We start from the raw sequence: 21,541 nt of genomic DNA, 5'->3' as shown, positions 1-21,541 counted from the left end.
GCGCGACGGCGCGACGTTGCATATAAATATATATATGTATATATATGCATCATATATATATATATATATATATATATATATATATATATACACATATGTAATACACAGAGTATATAATATTGGTTACAATTGTATAATTATTTTTATTCTATTACAGTGTAAAGCCAGCTGTGTTTGATCTCTTTCTTACAATCGGCATAGTTTTGTACTTGGGAATATTGTACATGATTGTGCATAATTTCTCACATGTTTATTCCCTGGCAACAAAACTTTCTGCAAAGAGTAAAACATCTTAAATCTTATTTTACATTTACAAACAAAAGTGATTTTTTTAACATCAATTTATTACTAATGTTAAACAGTCGCTATATTGTAAAAAAGTTGATTTTGGAGTTCTTATAGATATATATATTTCCTCCAAAGTACTATATATAAGTTCTTTAAAATGATTGTATGTTGATATATTTATATATCTGTTCAAGGCGAATAATTTATGACAAATCCAAATATACAAGTTTATTTGTGTGTTGTATATTAGTTTGACAAATTTTTAATTATAAAATAGTTACACAGAAATTAAGTATTATATAATGCTCAACTATATGTTGTCATCCTTTCTTAACCTCTTCCAACAATAACGATATTTAGAACATTAAAGAAAACGAAAATTTTCTTATAAATAGGTGTTCTTCTCTAGTTGAACTCTGGTTGAACATATGAGAAAATATGATAATTAAGATCAGTTATATATGATCGACCAAATAGTGAGATATTGGAATGCAAGTAACGATATACAGATTAAGGAATTTATATTATGTGCAAGTATATAAATAGGTGTAAAATTTAATATAATGTATCTAGATATTTTAAGTTTATACTTATCAAAGATTTAGGAATGCTCATTGACTTTTACATCTTACAACATAAACTAGAAATGAGTTAAATTCTTTTTAGTAATTGAATAAAATTCTCTGATCTCATGTTTAATATATCTTTATATTTTTTTTTTATTTACATCGAAAAATATGTTTACAGAAAGAACACCACTTCACACATACATACACATACATACACTGGAGAGAGACAATAGAATAATATACAATATATATTGTAGAATGTATACTTATAATAGATACAATCAAGAAGAAAGTTCGATTCGATTTATTGCTTCCAACTAATTTTTAATAGGTTTTAATTGTTGGTATAATAGCATCTCCCTCAAGAGAAAATATAAAAATTTTTTTATCTTGAAACTTAGTATAAAGCTTTCTTTTTGGTTGAATTGCACATTGTACAAAATAAAACTTTACCTTAATTCCTACTTTAAATCTTTCATGTAATACAAATATAATAGTTTATATGAATTAATTGCAATAATTAAATCATTATTTCAATATTATTTAATAAACAAAACAAATGTGGTTTGACAACTATTGTTCATAATCTGTTGAATTCGACTATGAAAATTAGGATATATGATAGTAATAAGAAATAAAAAAAAATAGAGTACTTAATACATAAGCATATCTTGTAATAAGCAAGTAAAAATTTAAATAGAAATAGAAATATAGAAATTTATGATGCAATCCAGAAGTGTGAAATATATAGAGAATAAATTAAAATACTAATTTCATTAATGTCAACAATATAATATAGTTATAAATATTTAAAGAAAAGTAAAACAAATGGTTGAATTAAATTTGCATTATAAATATGTTTGGTATAATATTAATAAACGAGTTTATTCGATGTTTATAAACAGATCGCGTAATAACTGCTTTTCAAGGAGGTACTACTATATTTCTTAATGTAAAACCGGTTTGACTACTTCAACTCGAGAGCAACTCAACTGCGCTATGATCATTTAAAATCAGTGATTTCTCGACATCGTATGAGGTCAAAAGCAGTAAATAATTTTGTAAATATGTATAGAAATCTCAGAAGTAAGATTGTTTTGCGATTAATATCATCATTTATAAAGTAACGTTGTCTAAAGTGATTGTATAACAAAGTTTTTTTTTTCGTATAGTTTCCAAATTTCAAGATATCAAATGGAATAATAACCGGACAGTAAATTCTTTGGCTACTTACATAGAACCCGAATTGGCAGCGATAGTACAAGCCGGTACGTGGAAAAATGAGCGCATAATTGCTTCGCCTCAAGGAACAAGGATCACTCTATCAAATGGGAAGAAGGCACTTAATTTTTGCGCGAACAATTATCTAGGTCTAGCGGTAAGACAAAATTTTAAAACGATGAATCAAGGTCAACGTTAAAGCAAATACGGTTTTACGTTTTGTAAACATTAAAATAAACATAAGATATTTATTTTTATTTTTATTAAAATAAAGCTATAGTGTGAGAGACGAGATCTCTTTAAAATTTGAACTTAACAGGATAACAAGGATGTTATTAATGCGGCGAAAACTGCCTTGGATAAATACGGCGCCGGTTTGAGTTCTGTGAGATTTATATGTGGAACGCAGGAAATACATGTCGAATTAGAAAAGAAGATTGCCACGTTCCATGGCAAGGAAGACACGATACTTTATGCATCCTGCTTCGACGCGAATGCCGGTATTTTTGAAACTCTGTTAACTGCTGACGATGCTGTGTTAAGTGACGAATTAAATCATGCGTCTATTATTGACGGAATACGATTGTGCAAAGCAAAGAAATACAGGTGATCAGTTCAGCGTTATAATTTTTTTGTAAATAAATTTTCTAACTTGTTGCACTTCCGCATATAAATTTTTTTTTTTTTTATTTGTAATGTCAAGATACAAGCACAGAGATATGATGGATTTGGAAAGTAAGCTTCAAGAAAGCAAATCGGCACGTTTACGCCTTATAGCAACCGATGGAGTATTCTCCATGGACGGTACTATCGCACCATTGCCAAAAATAATCGAACTTGCTAAAAAGTACGATGCTTTTACATTCGTGGATGATTGTCATGCTACTGGATTCTTTGGCAAAACTGGCAGGTATATTCTAAAAAACTTATGCAGAATTATCTGTTTATTTGAATGTTAATATTACTTATTCTTAACTTAATTTTATTTCAATTCAGAGGAACAGAAGACTACTTTGGCTATCTGGGAAGTATTGATATCATCAATTCTACATTAGGAAAAGCTCTCGGAGGAGCAGCAGGTGGTTACACGACTAGTAAAAAAGAGGTTGTCAGTTTGTTAAGACAAAAAAGCAGACCTTATTTATTCTCGAATTCAATGCCCCCACCTGTAATTGCAGCAGCAAGTAAAGTAAAGCATTATCTTATTTTTATTATAGGTAGATGATTAATAATTTCATAAATAGTGCATGCTGTTAAAAAAAAGAAGACAATAGACAGAAATAATATTAAACTGTAGGCATTTTCAACATTACTAACAGGTAATGGATCTTATAATGAATAGCACGAGATTTTTGGACCGTTTAGCAAGCAATACTAAACATTTTAGAAATGCAATGATCAAGGCTGGTTTTATTATCAGCGGTGATAATCATCCTATTTGTCCTGTTATGCTAGGTGATGCAAAATTGGCAACAACATTTGCAGATAAAATGATGGGTATGTATTTTCTTATAAATAACTGGGAAAAGAATCTTAAAGAAACCAAATATATGGTATAGAGTAGAGATCTACTGCATTCTTTTTAAAGTTTTACATCTTGTTTTATTGCATTGAGCAAAAATGTTCTTACAGAAAAGGGAATTTACGTCATTGGATTCAGCTATCCTGTAGTACCAAAAGACAAAGCGAGAATACGTGTTCAAATTAGCGCAGCTCATTCGATCGAAGATATAGACTGTGCTGTAAATGCTTTTATACAAATTGGAAAAGAACTTGCAGTGATTCAATAAATATATTTTTGATGATATAAAAGAAAAATTATATGATTGATATATATTTTGTTTCAAATACGCATTTTTTTTTCGTCTGTGTATATATATATAAATATTCTATTCTCTCTAAGCTAACTTATATAAATTAAATATTGCAAATACATAGTGCGCGCAAATGCAACACTGAATTTATTAACATGTGCAATAACAAACATCGAGCAGTATAATAAAGATTCAGCTTTCTTTATACAAATTTCCAACGCGCGAAGTTGCAAGTGTATAAAACTTCGAATTAGTTATAAAGTGTATATTGTATTATTAATCATTAATTACATAAATGCTAAGGCTTGTATGGCTTAATAAGATTTTCCGAAAATTCCCTGACCTGTTGAGCTCCGCGCACTTCCCTTTCCAGTAAAGGAAGCCGTGTGACATGGAAGTCCTCGTAAAGATCCAATATCTTAAGAAAAAGAAATTTAATTTATTTTATAGAAATTTTATCTTATATATATATATATATATATATATTTGCTTTGCTTTGCATTTGAATGAAATAAATATAAAATACTGCATTGGAATATTTAAAAAAGTATAAATTGCAATATTATATATAAATCCAAAATTAATTACCTGATCTAGATATTTATCTTGAATTTTATGCCTTGCAAGGCAAAGTCGACAAGGGGTATCTCCTTCTTTTAAGAATAACAGTTGGTTCACTATAATATTATGGGTGTCGATACCATATTTTGTTAATTCTTGTACAAGTCGTTCTGTCTCGTATAGCGATAGAAATTCTGCTATGCAGACACATATAAAAGTCGTCTGATCGGGATTTCTAAACTGTTCATTAACTTGTCGAATGACAGCAAGCATTTCCTCCATCTTATTGGAAAATGTATCTACATTGAATTCTGCCATTCCCAACAATGAACTTATCTAGAATACAAAAATTTTTTCTATTTATATTATTTGGAGAATACAACTTGATACTTATTAATACGTATTAATTGCAAATAATCAAAGTATAACATGAATGAAGTATCTAACCTGTGTAATAAAAGGACTAATCTTCATTTTCAAACGCATTAATTTCCCCAATCCTTTTTCAACCACTTGTGGAAATGATAGTAGCCTTAGAGTATGTCCAGTAGGTGCAGTATCAAATACTACAACGGAAAAATTCATTCCCTTCACAAGCCTAAAGACAACCACACATAGAAAGGTAATTAATAAAGAATTAAAAAATTCAAAGATGCACCTGTAGTTTTAGTTAATCATAAAAAAAGATTGCTCTTTTAATATTTTACAAAAGTAATAACTACGAATGTATAAATTTACTTCATAACTTCTGCATAGCTCATTGCCTCGTCTATACCAGGAAACGCACCAACAATTTCTTGCATAACATTTTTGCTTAATCTCATTGCTTCCCCTCCTGAAACTATAATGGAAACAAAACATTTTTAAAAATAATGTCTTGCAGAAGTATATTTAAGAAAAAACCAAACATCTATACATTAAATTTAGTTTCTTTTACATCATATGTATAACAATTATAGCAGCAGCCATTTATAATTGTTACAATCCATATTATATTATATTATATTTTATTATGTTGTATATAATAATTATTATGAGAACTTTTCTTATTAAAAGACTCAAAGATATTGAACAGAATACTATTTTGAAAACAAACCTCCTTCGCTGTCAAAATATTCCTCTGGTAATTCTGTAATACCAACATTAGGATCGATCTCCATGGCAAATAAGTTATCGAAACCCTTAACCTTTGTGGGTACCTTACTAAATTTCTGATCAAATGCATCAGAAATATTATGCGCTGGATCTGTGGATATGATAAGTACACTCTCTCTAACCTTGGATAATTGTACTGCCAGAGAACAACTGCAAGAAGAAGATTAGATCAGTTCTTTTAGATCATTTTTTTTTTTTTTAATTTAAACAAATAAATGAGAGCAGATTTATGACATAAGTTATATTTTCTTTATTAAAATCCAATTATTTCATTGCAGAATTTTATATCTAAACAGAAAGTAGAAGTGCAAATATTTATGTGACATCAAGATAATTATGTATGAAAATGTGTATACACGTTATATTGTATTTTTACTGATTTATATATCTCACTGAAGTGTTTTACTGACATATGATTTTTTTTTCCAGGTTATGTGTGTGTACCTGCAAGTTGTTTTTCCAACTCCGCCTTTGCCGCCCACGAATATCCATCGTAAGGAACGTTGCTCGATCACATTTTTGATGGAGGGCTCGAATTCCTCCATCGGCTTGTTCTCGGCCATGCTCGTTTCTCGCGATGGTGACAATGCAAACGGCTAACACGTAACACGTAATTTTTATAATCGTCGTACGTGTGTCAATGCCGATGCACGAGGGGAAATGCAAAAAATGATATACGATTTCACAGATCAGGCTAAAGTTTCGCGCACAACGTGACACAACGTCAAATATGCCAACATCTGTTCATTCTAGCTACACCTTCTGCACTCTTTTCCTCTTCATAATGTGCGAAATGGAATAGGAGGTGATATATTTTATTTATGTTAATTCTTGTGTTATTCCTAGTTTTTTTTATATTACAATATTCCTATAATTATAAACAAGAATTATAAGTAAGCTAATTATATAATTATATAAAGCATCGTTCATATAGAAATTTTCTTCGCTTATCGTGCGTTCCTAATCGAATGTAACTGTTCGATTGTCTCTATCGATTCTCATTATAGCGATAGGCAATCGATAGGATGTAGGTAGGTTAGGTCGGAGGGGCAGCGGAGGAGAAAACAGGAAACTCATAATCATATGTATCTGGTAATCTAGCTTCGATCAGTATGTCTATATGTGAGAAACTTATAGTGATACACACAGTCACACACGGTGTACGGCTAATTTGGAAATGAAGTGTTACGTGTGATAATCGCGTTAAAGTGAACGTAAGTGGAGGTTACACATCGTATTTTCTTACTACGATAGAATACAGGGGATACCGTAAAAGTATAGCATGCCGCAGTTTCATAAGATCGAGATCAACAGGACGGAATGGGAGGTACCGAAGCGATACCAATTGCTTACTCCCGTAGGTTCAGGTGCTTACGGTCAAGTCTGGTGAGTGATGATAACAAAATTGGCATATAATACGTTGTCGCGTGCGGACAGATTTTGGCAGATGTTCAATAGGAAAAACATTCGGAAGATAACTTGTAGAAAATGCTCCTAATCTCTCCTAAATTGACGTCCTTTGGACGGTTTTGTTTTCTTATAAAAATCTGACGCGTTTCTCATTCGACTTGTCAGCTGATGATGACATTCGGTTGACAGCTGTGACAATCGTCGGGACGAGAGATTTGCCGTTACATTTATCGTGAACCTCGATCGCAACCTTGACATTTACAATATTTCTGGCGTAAAATGACGAGATTGTCCGGATTGTAGTCGCATGATTATTCTCCGTCGTGCAAGAAGAGCCCGGCTATAATTATTGTCGGAAATACGAAATTTTGAGGGATCGCGCATGCGTTTCCTTGCATTTTTGCGAAAATAGAATGATTTTGGAACAGCGCGTAATGTTGTTTGTCAAATGACGAAACGATTGACAAATAAATTCATAATTTTATTTTGTAAATTAAGTTGCATTTGTCCGAGTTTTCCTGTTTTTTTTTTTTTTCCGTTAAAATGTTGAAGTTTGGTTTTGTTTAGAGTTGAATTATTATTCCGCAAAATTTTAATGTAATTATAATTATGATGTAATTAAATTTTTTTTAATGATGTAATATTTATCATAATGATAGAAGAATGTGACCAAGATTCATACTGTTTTCATAAAAAAAATATGTATGTGCATTTCAGTTCGGCTGTCGACACAACTACCGGGCAAAAAGTGGCAATCAAAAAGTTAGCCAGGCCATTTCAGTCAGCTGTACATGCAAAACGCACATACAGGGAGCTACGTATGCTAAAACACATGAATCATGAAAATGTAGGTAAACACAATTGTAGAGAATTTCCTTACATTTCTAATCAGTCTTAAATATGTACATTGATTGTAGGTGATAGGATTGTTAGATGTATTTCATCCGTCTGTATCTTTGGAAGATTTTCAACATGTGTGGGTATTGTTTGGTATATGAGAGATCAATTTTATTTTATCATATACTAATTTTATTATTTATATATGTTTACACAGGTATCTAGTCACACATCTGATGGGCGCTGACCTCAACAATATTGTCAGAACACAAAAACTTTCTGATGACCATGTGCAATTTCTTGTCTATCAAATACTTCGTGGCTTAAAGTATATCCACTCTGCTGGAATTATACATAGGGTATGATAATGTGTTACATGCATTTATATAGAAAATATAAAAACGAAAACTCAGTTTCGTATAAATCTAATTGATAGGATTTGAAACCATCTAACATAGCGGTCAATGAGGATTGCGAATTAAAAATATTGGACTTTGGCTTGGCCAGGCCTACAGAAAATGAGATGACTGGTTATGTTGCTACTAGGTGGTATAGAGCACCCGAAATTATGCTTAATTGGATGCATTATAATCAAACAGGTCAGAATTATATCAATAAAAGTTAGTGCAGGAGGACATTCTTCTCTCCTCTGTCTCTCTCTGTCTCTCTCTCTCTCTCTCTCTCTCTCCTCCTCTCTCTTTCTCTCTTTCTCTACCTTATTTTTGTGCAATTTCTTGTCTATCAAATACTTCGTGGCTTAAAGTATATCCACTCTGCTGGAATTATACATAGGGTATGATAATGTGTTACATGCATTTATATAGAAAATATAAAAACGAAAACTCAGTTTCGTATAAATCTAATTGATAGGATTTGAAACCATCTAACATAGCGGTCAATGAGGATTGCGAATTAAAAATATTGGACTTTGGCTTGGCCAGGCCTACAGAAAATGAGATGACTGGTTATGTTGCTACTAGGTGGTATAGAGCACCCGAAATTATGCTTAATTGGATGCATTATAATCAAACAGGTCAGAATTATATCAATAAAAGTTAGTGCAGGAGGACACTCTTCTCTCCTCTGTCTCTCTCTCTCTCTCTCTCTCTCTCCTCTCTCCTCTCTCTTTCTCTACCTTATTTTACAAGAAAGATACAAAATTGTATGCTACTATAATACTATTTATATATATATATTTTTTTAGTTGACATTTGGTCAGTAGGATGCATTATGGCCGAGCTGTTAACTGGAAGAACACTATTTCCTGGAACAGATCGTATCCTTTGAGTCCTTCTTGACAAGTTTTGCTGTGTTACTCATTTTTTCATGTTGATATATTTTTCTCATAAATCATACAATAGATGTACATATATTTTATGTTTTTAACACAAAATTATGTTAATTAGCTTTGGTAAATATTTCCCTCTGTTTTGCCTGCAGTGTTCTTTAATAAATATGCTTTTTGCTAAGGGTCTATAATAGCTAATATCCCATTGCATTAAATTGTTAAAGCTAATACATGGCATACTCTGCTTAATATGCTTGTTAGAAAGCCATTTGCTTACATTTTGCATCTGTAAAATTGTCATTTGTAAGCTGTCTGCAGATTTAAAATGAATAAAATGTATTAAAGATTTCGTATATAAAAATTTTAATAACACATTAAAATGTGTTTGTAGCATATTGCTTTTAGATGTAATAGAAAAAAAATATTTGATAAACGGGATATTTATTACCTTTGAAGAGAAATATATAGTGGAGCCTTAGCAAGAGCAGATATTCATCAATTGAACTTAATTATGGAAATTTTGGGTACTCCACGAGACGAGTTTATGAAAAAAATATCGTCAGAATCGGTAAGTTGTTTTAATTATTCCATGCTGGTTACTTCATCATTATATAGCATGAAATTATGCACGTTTTATATATATTCTAGTATGCGAGTTGCATTCTTTCTCTTATCATATCTCTTCTTATTTTATTAGCATGTTAAATAAGTGTATAAATATAAATATTATATCTTGGCAAATTCGTGTGATAGAATGACAAATTAATTAAGGATAACATATATATGTTTATATAATTATATATTTATAATTATATTATTATATTCATAACATAGAAAAATTTAAGGAGTACATATTATTATAGTTATTTCTTTTGCATATATTCGATTTTTGAATAATAATTCACACTGCTTTATAACAAACATGTAGCTTATTCTAGATGCGCACAATAACTTACAACTAATGAAAATATGTTTGATTAATTTATGAAATGGTTTGATGTATATTTAGCATTACTAAAATTATCGTTTTAATTGTCATCTAATTTTAATATTGCTTTTTAAACATACCTTAACCATAAGCAGACATTGATCACCTAACACGAGTGTTAGTACTCTGTGGCACACCCACAGAGGAAACATTAAGCAAAATTACTAGTCAAGAGGTAAATTTGTCTTTTTTTATGTAACTTAATGTATATATTAGATTTTATCTTAAAATGTATAGCTTTCTAAAAAGTATATTTTTATTTCTCCATAAAGGTAGTTTTTTAAAATATATTTTGATTTGATATCTAGTTTGTATTTGATAGTAAAATGGAAAATTAAAAAATTTATTACATTATAAAATTTTTTAGTTATAAAACTTTTAGGAGTTTATACAAACATAAAAATATATAGAACATACAGTGGAATATACACTACTTATATTACATAGAGAGTACAAATTATACAGAATCTAAATTGCACAAATGCTATGATCTTTTTATTGTAATTTTTAATTATTGTTATAGGCCAGAAATTATATTCAGAGTTTACCGCCACTGAAGAAAAAAAACTTTAAAGATGTATTTCGTGGAGCTAATCCTTTAGGTAAATGAAAAACGCTTGTATTGTTGGAAATATATATTGAATGAATAAATGAAATTGTATTGTATTTCTGTTTAGCTATTGATTTGTTGGAATTGATGTTGGAATTGGATGCAGAAAAAAGGATCACTGCTGAACAAGCTTTAGCACATCCATATCTTGCACAATATGCAGATCCAACTGATGAACCTGTTTCTCTACCATATGATCAAAGTTTTGAGGATATGGACTTACCAGTCGAAAAATGGAAAGGTAACAGATCTTTGTTACTCTTCTATTTTAATCTAAAATGTTTTTACATCTTGAATAACAGGTATTCTTGCTTGCAGAACTTGTATACCATGAAGTTGTGAACTTTGTTCCACAGCAGCTACCCACATTGTCTTCAACAATTGAAACGACTTCTTAAAAATACATTTAGCAAGAGTCATATGGATTTAAATACAGTAAGATATGATAGAGATTAACACAGAATAAATAATATCGTGAATAAGATACACATACATATATATACACACACACACATAATTGTTCTATACAAAAACCACAATGTACATAATTTATATATAACATTTCGTTAGTTATTCGAGTTTTGTCTATCCAGAGGATAGTATGTATATTTTTGTTGAAAGAGAAAACAAAACACATTTGTTGTTTAATCTGATTATTAATTGAATATCGATTTATCAATAATGCTTATTTTTACACAACAATATGTTTGTGTATAAATTTTTTTAGTTATTTTATCAAATATCATCTCTTAGTCCAGGAAGAGAAATTGCACGCAATAAAATTAATTTATCATAAAATATATATATATGATTGAATATATCATATATAAATTATGATGAACTTGCCATATGATACAGTAAAATTATGTAGTACTGATTATAGTAGCTTTAGGTTTAAATGTACATTAGTAATATAACAATTCTAATGCTTGTCATTTTTTTAATGATGCTATTAAATTTAAAAGATAGGAGCGAAATATTTTCCTATTTAAGCCGCCTCAACTTAATAAAACGACCAATATTTATGAAACTAGGATTAAAAAATTGTAATTGCCAGTAAAGAAAACAAAAATTGTAACAATAAAATCAAAATAAATGTACAACGACTAGACATTATAACAAATTAAGAATTGCATACTTGCAAAGGATATTGTTATAAAAAATTGTAGAAGAATTTACAGATAGATATTTACGGACAATTTATATTTATATACTTCTATAGTATGTGATATATGTGAGAAGAAAATATGTATAAGGACATACATATCTGGAATAAGTTAATGAAACTTAATACGATCTCCTCTCAGAAGACTTTCATTTATTTTTAATCATTATGTGTCATTCATTTTTTTTCCATGTCTTCTAAATTTTTGTGTATTTGTAATCAAACAATACAATGAATAAGCTTGCTATAACATTTGTAACATATTCTGCATTGGTACACATCTTCCAAGAAATATCAGCTTAATAATTAATCTAAGAGCAAAATGACCAGTATTTGAATATATATTTTGACATAAATAGTATTGTGGTTGGAAAGGTTAATTAACCTATTTGATTTAACATAAATTATATTCCTTAATAATGCCAAATGTATGGACTGGGGAAGATACTGAAAAATTAATAGCACTCTATGGGCAATATCAGTGTTTGTGGAATCCATTTCACCCTGAATTCAATAGCACATTGTCACGTTATAAAGCATACAAGAAAATAAAAAATTCCATTAATATCCCTGGATTAACGATATGTGATTGCATTGAGAGAATTACAAATGTAAAAAAAGAATACTGTTATGAACTATCAAAAATCACCGCAGCTATATTTTGTGAAAAATTGTATGCACCAAAAGCAGAATGGTTTAAAAGAATGCATGTACTCTTTTTTCCATATATGCCGACATCTTTTTATAATGATTTTAAAAAGGTATATGATGTAATACAAAACAAACAATTATTTAAGGAATTGTTACAGCCTTGATTGCTATATTTATATAATATTGTAATAGTGATTATAAAATCATAAATAACAATCTCTTATAAAATCAATATTGTGATTTCCATTTATATTTAATGATATATATCATTTTTATATTATGTTTATGGTACAAAAATGTGCAAATTTGTATTTGCAGCAAGACAGCAATAAGCAAAAATTTAATGATATCAGTACTCAAGACAGTCTTTTGCATTCATCTCTTGAGAAATCAGAAGATAAAGCAGTTTGCTCAAGTGATATCTGTGGAACGTGTGAACTTCAAGAGATTGAATTATGTTTAAAATTGAGGTCATTTGCTATTTATGTACTTATTTTGTGTAACATTAAGGCATCACGACAAAATTACAATAATATTTTTCAAGCACAGAGATACAATTCATTCTGCTTCGAAATCACAAGATGTTCTTGTTCCTTCTGAAGCAATTCAAACAATTGATGTAGCAACAGAGATTAATAACAATGTTATGACAGAGAACGAAATGCAAACGGATATGTTTAATGTTAGAAATAAATATGAATAAAATATATAATAATAGTACACATACAGATATTTTTAATAATTAATATTATGTAGGAGCAAAAATACATTGCAGGCGTCGACAAAGGAAAAAAGGTTTACATGTCTCCTCTGTCTCTCTCTGTCTCTCTCTCTCTCTCTCTCTCTCTCCTCCTCTCTCTTTCTCTCTTTCTCTACCTTATTTTACAAGAAAGATACAAAATTGTATGCTACTATAATACTATTTATATATATATATTTTTTTAGTTGACATTTGGTCAGTAGGATGCATTATGGCCGAGCTGTTAACTGGAAGAACACTATTTCCTGGAACAGATCGTATCCTTTGAGTCCTTCTTGACAAGTTTTGCTGTGTTACTCATTTTTTCATGTTGATATATTTTTCTCATAAATCATACAATAGATGTACATATATTTTATGTTTTTAACACAAAATTATGTTAATTAGCTTTGGTAAATATTTCCCTCTGTTTTGCCTGCAGTGTTCTTTAATAAATATGCTTTTTGCTAAGGGTCTATAATAGCTAATATCCCATTGCATTAAATTGTTAAAGCTAATACATGGCATACTCTGCTTAATATGCTTGTTAGAAAGCCATTTGCTTACATTTTGCATCTGTAAAATTGTCATTTGTAAGCTGTCTGCAGATTTAAAATGAATAAAATGTATTAAAGATTTCGTATATAAAAATTTTAATAACACATTAAAATGTGTTTGTAGCATATTGCTTTTAGATGTAATAGAAAAAAAATATTTGATAAACGGGATATTTATTACCTTTGAAGAGAAATATATAGTGGAGCCTTAGCAAGAGCAGATATTCATCAATTGAACTTAATTATGGAAATTTTGGGTACTCCACGAGACGAGTTTATGAAAAAAATATCGTCAGAATCGGTAAGTTGTTTTAATTATTCCATGCTGGTTACTTCATCATTATATAGCATGAAATTATGCACGTTTTATATATATTCTAGTATGCGAGTTGCATTCTTTCTCTTATCATATCTCTTCTTATTTTATTAGCATGTTAAATAAGTATAAATATAAATATTATATCTTGGCAAATTCGTGTGATAGATTCAAATTAAATTTACAATATCTTATACAAAATTATAGTAACAAACCTCTGCATTTTAATAATTTGTAATTATATTTATATGGATATATATAATGACAAATTATGTATAACTTAATGTATATATTAGATTTTATCTTAAAATGTATAGCTTTCTAAAAAGTATATTTTTATTTCTCCATAAAGGTAGTTTTTTAAAATATATTTTGATTTGATATCTAGTTTGTATTTGATAGTAAAATGGAAAATTAAAAAATTTATTACATTATAAAATTTTTTAGTTATAAAACTTTTAGGAGTTTATACAAACATAAAAATATATAGAACATACAGTGGAATATACACTACTTATATTACATAGAGAGTACAAATTATACAGAATCTAAATTGCACAAATGCTATGATCTTTTTATTGTAATTTTTAATTATTGTTATAGGCCAGAAATTATATTCAGAGTTTACCGCCACTGAAGAAAAAAAACTTTAAAGATGTATTTCGTGGAGCTAATCCTTTAGGTAAATGAAAAACGCTTGTATTGTTGGAAATATATATTGAATGAATAAATGAAATTGTATTGTATTTCTGTTTAGCTATTGATTTGTTGGAATTGATGTTGGAATTGGATGCAGAAAAAAGGATCACTGCTGAACAAGCTTTAGCACATCCATATCTTGCACAATATGCAGATCCAACTGATGAACCTGTTTCTCTACCATATGATCAAAGTTTTGAGGATATGGACTTACCAGTCGAAAAATGGAAAGGTAACAGATCTTTGTTACTCTTCTATTTTAATCTAAAATGTTTTTACATCTTGAATAACAGGTATTCTTGCTTGCAGAACTTGTATACCATGAAGTTGTGAACTTTGTTCCACAGCAGCTACCCACATTGTCTTCAACAATTGAAACGACTTCTTAAAAATACATTTAGCAAGAGTCATATGGATTTAAATACAGTAAGATATGATAGAGATTAACACAGAATAAATAATATCGTGAATAAGATACACATACATATATATACACACACACACATAATTGTTCTATACAAAAACCACAATGTACATAATTTATATATAACATTTCGTTAGTTATTCGAGTTTTGTCTATCCAGAGGATAGTATGTATATTTTTGTTGAAAGAGAAAACAAAACACATTTGTTGTTTAATCTGATTATTAATTGAATATCGATTTATCAATAATGCTTATTTTTACACAACAATATGTTTGTGTATAAATTTTTTTAGTTATTTTATCAAATATCATCTCTTAGTCCAGGAAGAGAAATTGCACGCAATAAAATTAATTTATCATAAAATATATATATATGATTGAATATATCATATATAAATTATGATGAACTTGCCATATGATACAGTAAAATTATGTAGTACTGATTATAGTAGCTTTAGGTTTAAATGTACATTAGTAATATAACAATTCTAATGCTTGTCATTTTTTTAATGATGCTATTAAATTTAAAAGATAGGAGCGAAATATTTTCCTATTTAAGCCGCCTCAACTTAATAAAACGACCAATATTTATGAAACTAGGATTAAAAAATTGTAATTGCCAGTAAAGAAAACAAAAATTGTAACAATAAAATCAAAATAAATGTACAACGACTAGACATTATAACAAATTAAGAATTGCATACTTGCAAAGGATATTGTTATAAAAAATTGTAGAAGAATTTACAGATAGATATTTACGGACAATTTATATTTATATACTTCTATAGTATGTGATATATGTGAGAAGAAAATATGTATAAGGACATACATATCTGGAATAAGTTAATGAAACTTAATACGATCTCCTCTCAGAAGACTTTCATTTATTTTTAATCATTATGTGTCATTCATTTTTTTTCCATGTCTTCTAAATTTTTGTGTATTTGTAATCAAACAATACAATGAATAAGCTTGCTATAACATTTGTAACATATTCTGCATTGGTACACATCTTCCAAGAAATATCAGCTTAATAATTAATCTAAGAGCAAAATGACCAGTATTTGAATATATATTTTGACATAAATAGTATTGTGGTTGGAAAGGTTAATTAACCTATTTGATTTAACATAAATTATATTCCTTAATAATGCCAAATGTATGGACTGGGGAAGATACTGAAAAATTAATAGCACTCTATGGGCAATATCAGTGTTTGTGGAATCCATTTCACCCTGAATTCAATAGCACATTGTCACGTTATAAAGCATACAAGAAAATAAAAAATTCCATTAATATCCCTGGATTAACGATATGTGATTGCATTGAGAGAATTACAAATGTAAAAAAAGAATACTGTTATGAACTATCAAAAATCACCGCAGCTATATTTTGTGAAAAATTGTATGCACCAAAAGCAGAATGGTTTAAAAGAATGCATGTACTCTTTTTTCCATATATGCCGACATCTTTTTATAATGATTTTAAAAAGGTATATGATGTAATACAAAACAAACAATTATTTAAGGAATTGTTACAGCCTTGATTGCTATATTTATATAATATTGTAATAGTGATTATAAAATCATAAATAACAATCTCTTATAAAATCAATATTGTGATTTCCATTTATATTTAATGATATATATCATTTTTATATTATGTTTATGGTACAAAAATGTGCAAATTTGTATTTGCAGCAAGACAGCAATAAGCAAAAATTTAATGATATCAGTACTCAAGACAGTCTTTTGCATTCATCTCTTGAGAAATCAGAAGATAAAGCAGTTTGCTCAAGTGATATCTGTGGAACGTGTGAACTTCAAGAGATTGAATTATGTTTAAAATTGAGGTCATTTGCTATTTATGTACTTATTTTGTGTAACATTAAGGCATCACGACAAAATTACAATAATATTTTTCAAGCACAGAGATACAATTCATTCTGCTTCGAAATCACAAGATGTTCTTGTTCCTTCTGAAGCAATTCAAACAATTGATGTAGCAACAGAGATTAATAACAATGTTATGACAGAGAACGAAATGCAAACGGATATGTTTAATGTTAGAAATAAATATGAATAAAATATATAATAATAGTACACATACAGATATTTTTAATAATTAATATTATGTAGGAGCAAAAATACATTGCAGGCGTCGACAAAGGAAAAAAGGTTTACATGCTGAATAACAGCAAGTTATCTAAATTGTCAATTTCTCAAGAGGAAAGATGGGAAAAATATAAAATCTTTTGTAATAGGATCGTTCCACATACATGGATGATATTTCTGTAGAAGTGTATAGTAGAAGAAAAACTGAAGATAGCTTTGATTTATTTGGGAAAAGCATAGCCTTCCAATTGCGAACTATTGACATAAGTAAAGTTGATCATATGAAGTTAAGTAATTGTCATTATTGAATTAGCATAATTTATTTTTTATAGAAACTGCTGTGGAATTGGAGAAAGAAATACAAAATTCGATAACAAAAGCGCGATTAAAAACTTTAGAATCTAAATTAATGGATCAGAGTGGCAGCTCAGTTTGCTGCTGTAATTGTAGCGATTGTAAAGTAATGTGTAAAAATGAAACTTGTAGTTGTGGCTTAACATTAAAGGAATGTTTATTATTAACAAAGATCAAAAGAAATAAGGGCTATGGATTTTGCTACAAATAGTACCCAGTAAACACAAAATAACAGTAATATAACATTAATGTTATAATTTCCCACTCAACAATGTAACTGCAATATAACATGCCTTGTACGTAACAGTTACATTGTTGAGGGAAATTATAACATTAATGTTATGTTACTGTTACTTTGTGTGTGTTTACTGGGTAGAGATTAAATCTCAATAATATTGAGATATTGGTATAATCGCAAGTAATATTTCTAGTCGAAATTATATTATTTAAAAAATTAGGTTTTTGTATATAAGTGGTATATATCGTGTACACAGACAATTAATAAATTTGCTGGTAAAATGTTAATAAAATGAAAGACTAGATAATATATGACTTTCTCTGTTATATGTTTATTTTGTGATATCTTTTTTATTAAATAAGTTTTGAAGTTGGATAATAAGTAAATAATTAGAGCTGTATGTCAAAATAATAAAATAAATAACGATTTTTAATTTAAATTCTATTTTATTACATGAAAATGTATAATCGTTTCATAATTAGAATATTGGGTATTCCTAATTGCGGAGGTACATATATCTGTTGTTGAGAATTAAAGCAAACGCGCTTATATATGATATATAGTATCAATATTTGAATTTAATAAAATTGTATAAAAGACCTATTTTTTCTCACACTCCGTTTTTACACATGTGCTATTGAAGTTTGAATGCCTTATGTGATTCATATGATTTACAAATCAATGGTACAATCATTTAACATTGAAATTAATTATTTGCTCTAAATACATTTCTCTTCTGTATAAATATTATATAACGACTAAATAAAACAAAATTTCAGTATAATTCATTAAGATGCATACTTTAAATTGCTGGAGTATATCCTAACATATATTTATACAATATATTAAAAGTTGCATATTGTACTATAAAATAATTTGATAAATTTTAACAAATCAACTGTTAATGTTACATAAGAGGTACTATCAAAATTTTCAGATAGGAACACATTTCTGGTGTTTGCTGATTAAATTTGTGTGTATCTTAGGTTTTTAATAATATCAATCTAAACCCAGATTGAAGATAAATAATATATAAATAATCTCATATTTATAATTATTAATAAAAGTTTTTATGTAAAAACGAAATTTCTTCATTAACATGAAAACACATAATAAAGAAACAAAGAATAGAATATGAGATATTTATAGAGTTTAACATCAATTAAACTTTGAATATATAATACTGTTGATATTTTTATAACACTCTTTGAAAACTGAATAATTTCCACTCTTAAAGTATATATATGTATATGTATATATTAAATTATTGTACTCTTTCATTTGATGATTTGTCAAGAGTCATATGTAACCCGTGTGTTATCTGACTAGCTTAAAATAGTTTTATTTCATCACTTTTTAAGTAATGGATGGTGATACAAGATAATGATACGTTTTCTGAAAAAATACGAATAAGATTTGATTTATATTTTGTGACGTACGAGTTTTATAATATTAAAAAATATATAATATTGTGTTTCTCTTTTACATACCATTATTTAATTTGTTTTCTTTGCGTCCGCTTTCTCATCTTTGGCTTGACCACGACCCAACAATTTAGCCAATGAATCCCAAATTCCTCCCAAGAACAAGGCGCAGAACAAATTTTCAAATGGCACAAATGGATCATGAATACCGAGCAAAATTGAAGATAACTAGAAAATAATATTATTGTTAATTTTATCTTGTTTTAACAATGTTGAATACATACATTTAGAAGAGATTCGCGATATAGACATTTACCTTGAAATAGACGAAAAAGATAACAATACCAAAGTACACAAGAGCATGAGGTGCAGAAATGAGATCAGTCTTCTTATCTAACACAAAGATAATCGATGCAACCATAGATGCTTTGGTGGGACTGTAAAATAAAATATATTATTTGATATTATTACATTTGTTTGCCGGTTAAAAATAGAGGAATATATATAATAAGTGTATAATTTTCATATTTGTCTATACAAATTATGAATTTTACATACAAACTAGGTTGCATGAATTCCATTGCGGTCGGTGTCCATACACCACGTATAAGACGCTCAAACAATTTTGTAAATCCAGCTGCATTACCTATATTTACATATTATAATTACATGCTGTGTTAATCTTTACACAATTTTATTAGATTTTGTAGAATGTGCATCTATATATAATTTCATTGAAATAATATGTGATATACACTTTGACATATATCCAATGTTTTGCAACCAACCTTTGAGTGTTCCAATCAATATCATAATAAGATATGCGTTTGGATAAAGTTTTCCTGCATGAGTCACTCCATCATATACCTTTTTACACCTGTAATAACAAAATATTTGTGTATGTGTAGATAATTTATTTATAATATGTTAAACTAAAATTATTTTTATTTAATTTTATATTTTCTTTTATATACACAAAGACACAGTTTCTATAAGCATATAAAGCATAGAAGCAAAAGAAAAAGGAAAATGTCCCGCAAGTTTAATGTCCCAAAAGTATACGAAATATTGATATCTTTACTTACCTATAAATTTCCTTCATAGCAGCACATACTAACTTTACTGGTAAAAATTTGGCTACCTTATAACCAATGTCGAATGGTGTGTAAAATACCACATACCTGAAAAATTTATATAATTTACTTTGATTAATTTTTGCAAAATTGACATATATATATATATAACTGTAAATAATAGATTTTACTATTTATTACATATTACTATTAATACAAAATACTATACAAAAAAAAGGCATTCTGTCAGTCATTACCAACCAAACAACGGTTGCAACTATCACTTGTGGCGTATTTTTCAGAGGTGCAAGAATGGGTTCCCCTAATAATCCATTGCATAGCATACCGCTTGCAAAACAAACTAACATTGTAGAGAGCCAACATGACAAAGGATGTTTACGAGAAAATGCTTGTGCACCTGAATCAAACATAAGTATATATATTATTACAATTATTATATTATTTTTTGAAAATTTTATTATATTTAAAATTCTAATTTGTGATGTTTCTTTATTTTCTTATTCATTATAATATTATAACATTCACACACATGCACAGAAATCTTAAGCAGAAAAAGGAAAAATTATCTAAAACTATAATAACATAATTTAAGAATATATAATTTAATAATTATTTGTACAAAATATTATTTTTAGAAAATAGTTTTATTGTAAATTTTTGAGATATGTATTCCAAATAAGATTTTATATTGTGGAATGTTGAATAGAGAAAGATATATGCTGTTTGAGAGATAAGTCAATTAAAGAATCCTTACAAGTCTATATAACACATCTCATATATATACAAACTCAAAAGTGTCGTGAGTTCCTATCAACAAAAATAATGCTATATGATATTACAATTCCAAATCCATTTCTTTTCAAAGAAAATGCTTTTGTATATAATTTGTGTGTATGTATTTGTTAATATTAAATTAATGAATGATCAATAATGAATATATATAAATATTAAAATCAGAAGATATTATTAATGTTGCGAAATTTTATTTTATCTGAAATATATATTGTATAAAATTTGATTTTTT

At 28.3% G+C, this 21,541-nt stretch overlaps 6 protein-coding genes across 7 annotated transcripts in view; 4 read left to right on the top strand and 2 right to left on the bottom strand.

The window, feature by feature from the left end:
* The window catches only part of LOC115240432 (nicalin), a 3,037-nt gene extending 2,461 nt beyond the window's left edge, over positions 1–576 (top strand). Inside the window, exon 7 of the mRNA XM_029815567.1 lies at positions 158–576. Within this exon, the coding sequence (XP_029671427.1) occupies positions 158–296 (139 nt within the window). The 3' untranslated portion in view covers positions 297–576. The remainder of the gene's footprint in view (positions 1–157) is intronic.
* A 164-nt stretch (positions 577–740) lies between these two features.
* LOC115240434 (2-amino-3-ketobutyrate coenzyme A ligase, mitochondrial) lies at positions 741–4,188 on the top strand. The gene is made up of 7 exons (XM_029815570.1): positions 741–1,943; positions 2,030–2,235; positions 2,398–2,684; positions 2,782–2,988; positions 3,075–3,267; positions 3,398–3,575; positions 3,711–4,188. Exons 1-7 carry the CDS (start codon positions 1,892–1,894, stop codon positions 3,866–3,868), a joined length of 1,281 nt encoding a protein of 426 aa, XP_029671430.1. The 5' UTR covers positions 741–1,891; the 3' UTR covers positions 3,869–4,188.
* LOC115240436 (ATPase ASNA1 homolog) lies at positions 3,658–6,396 on the bottom strand. Its single transcript, XM_029815573.1, has 6 exons — positions 6,053–6,396; positions 5,550–5,758; positions 5,192–5,294; positions 4,901–5,051; positions 4,481–4,789; positions 3,658–4,310 (listed from the first exon to the last, which is right to left on the bottom strand). The coding sequence occupies exons 1-6, from the start codon at positions 6,169–6,171 to the stop codon at positions 4,191–4,193; spliced, it is 1,011 nt and encodes a 336-aa protein (XP_029671433.1). The 5' UTR covers positions 6,172–6,396; the 3' UTR covers positions 3,658–4,190.
* Positions 6,397–6,592: 196 nt separating this feature from the next.
* On the top strand, positions 6,593–12,789 carry LOC115240435 (mitogen-activated protein kinase p38b-like). Of its 2 annotated transcripts, none has more exons than XM_029815571.1 (10): positions 6,593–6,994; positions 7,736–7,865; positions 7,936–7,994; positions 8,073–8,214; positions 8,292–8,454; positions 9,060–9,131; positions 10,227–10,306; positions 10,655–10,733; positions 10,809–10,982; positions 11,060–12,789. In XM_029815571.1, exons 1-10 carry the CDS (start codon positions 6,891–6,893, stop codon positions 11,137–11,139), a joined length of 1,083 nt encoding a protein of 360 aa, XP_029671431.1. In that variant the 5' UTR covers positions 6,593–6,890; the 3' UTR covers positions 11,140–12,789. The 2 variants fall into 2 exon arrangements, with proteins under 2 accessions (XP_029671431.1, XP_029671432.1); XM_029815572.1 differs by lacking the exon at positions 10,227–10,306 and adding an exon at positions 9,632–9,711.
* A 695-nt stretch (positions 12,790–13,484) lies between these two features.
* On the top strand, positions 13,485–16,907 carry LOC115240437 (mitogen-activated protein kinase p38a-like). The gene is made up of 5 exons (XM_029815574.1): positions 13,485–13,574; positions 14,075–14,154; positions 14,773–14,851; positions 14,927–15,100; positions 15,178–16,907. Exons 1-5 carry the CDS (start codon positions 13,529–13,531, stop codon positions 15,255–15,257), a joined length of 459 nt encoding a protein of 152 aa, XP_029671434.1. The 5' UTR covers positions 13,485–13,528; the 3' UTR covers positions 15,258–16,907.
* A 1,518-nt stretch (positions 16,908–18,425) lies between these two features.
* LOC115240450 (trimeric intracellular cation channel type 1B.1) overlaps positions 18,426–21,541 on the bottom strand; it is a 4,956-nt gene continuing 1,840 nt past the window's right edge. The window contains exons 2-8 of the mRNA XM_029815596.1: positions 20,758–20,914; positions 20,509–20,604; positions 20,212–20,300; positions 19,982–20,069; positions 19,740–19,860; positions 19,490–19,651; positions 18,426–19,394 (exon numbers count right to left, since the gene is read on the bottom strand). Coding sequence (XP_029671456.1) covers positions 19,496–19,651; positions 19,740–19,860; positions 19,982–20,069; positions 20,212–20,300; positions 20,509–20,604; positions 20,758–20,914 — 707 coding nt within the window. The 3' untranslated portion in view covers positions 18,426–19,394; positions 19,490–19,495. The remainder of the gene's footprint in view (positions 19,395–19,489; positions 19,652–19,739; positions 19,861–19,981; positions 20,070–20,211; positions 20,301–20,508; positions 20,605–20,757; positions 20,915–21,541) is intronic.

The sequence above is a fragment of the Formica exsecta genome, unplaced genomic scaffold, assembly GCF_003651465.1.
Source record: "Formica exsecta isolate Colony F162 unplaced genomic scaffold, ASM365146v1 scaffold43, whole genome shotgun sequence".
NCBI classification, from domain to species: domain Eukaryota; kingdom Metazoa; phylum Arthropoda; class Insecta; order Hymenoptera; family Formicidae; genus Formica; species Formica exsecta.
Note: the sequence above shows the minus strand (reverse complement) of the source record. Positions and strands in the feature narration are given on the sequence as shown.

What these genes read in the sequence shown, in the direction of transcription:
- LOC115240434 (XM_029815570.1), top strand. Translation starts at nt 1,892, where the DNA reads ATGAGGTCAAAAGCAGTAAATAATTTTGTAAATATGTATAGAAATCTC. An exon ending in TATGTATAGAAATCTCAGAA is followed by an intron (nt 1,944 to 2,029) that starts GTAAGATTGTTT and finishes TTTTTCGTATAG; the next exon opens with TTTCCAAATTTCAAGATATC. An exon ending in TTCTTTGGCAAAACTGGCAG is followed by an intron (nt 2,989 to 3,074) that starts GTATATTCTAAA and finishes ATTTCAATTCAG; the next exon opens with AGGAACAGAAGACTACTTTG.
- LOC115240436 (XM_029815573.1), bottom strand. Translation starts at nt 6,171, where the DNA reads ATGGCCGAGAACAAGCCGATGGAGGAATTCGAGCCCTCCATCAAAAAT. An exon ending in ATATTTTGACAGCGAAGGAG is followed by an intron (nt 5,295 to 5,549) that starts GTTTGTTTTCAA and finishes TTTCCATTATAG; the next exon opens with TTTCAGGAGGGGAAGCAATG. An exon ending in AAGATAAATATCTAGATCAG is followed by an intron (nt 4,311 to 4,480) that starts GTAATTAATTTT and finishes CTTTTTCTTAAG; the next exon opens with ATATTGGATCTTTACGAGGA.
- LOC115240435 (XM_029815571.1), top strand. Translation starts at nt 6,891, where the DNA reads ATGCCGCAGTTTCATAAGATCGAGATCAACAGGACGGAATGGGAGGTA. An exon ending in TTGGAAGATTTTCAACATGT is followed by an intron (nt 7,995 to 8,072) that starts GTGGGTATTGTT and finishes ATGTTTACACAG; the next exon opens with GTATCTAGTCACACATCTGA. An exon ending in ACCAGTCGAAAAATGGAAAG is followed by an intron (nt 10,983 to 11,059) that starts GTAACAGATCTT and finishes TCTTGCTTGCAG; the next exon opens with AACTTGTATACCATGAAGTT.
- LOC115240437 (XM_029815574.1), top strand. Translation starts at nt 13,529, where the DNA reads ATGGCCGAGCTGTTAACTGGAAGAACACTATTTCCTGGAACAGATC. An exon ending in TCGTGGAGCTAATCCTTTAG is followed by an intron (nt 14,852 to 14,926) that starts GTAAATGAAAAA and finishes ATTTCTGTTTAG; the next exon opens with CTATTGATTTGTTGGAATTG. An exon ending in ACCAGTCGAAAAATGGAAAG is followed by an intron (nt 15,101 to 15,177) that starts GTAACAGATCTT and finishes TCTTGCTTGCAG; the next exon opens with AACTTGTATACCATGAAGTT.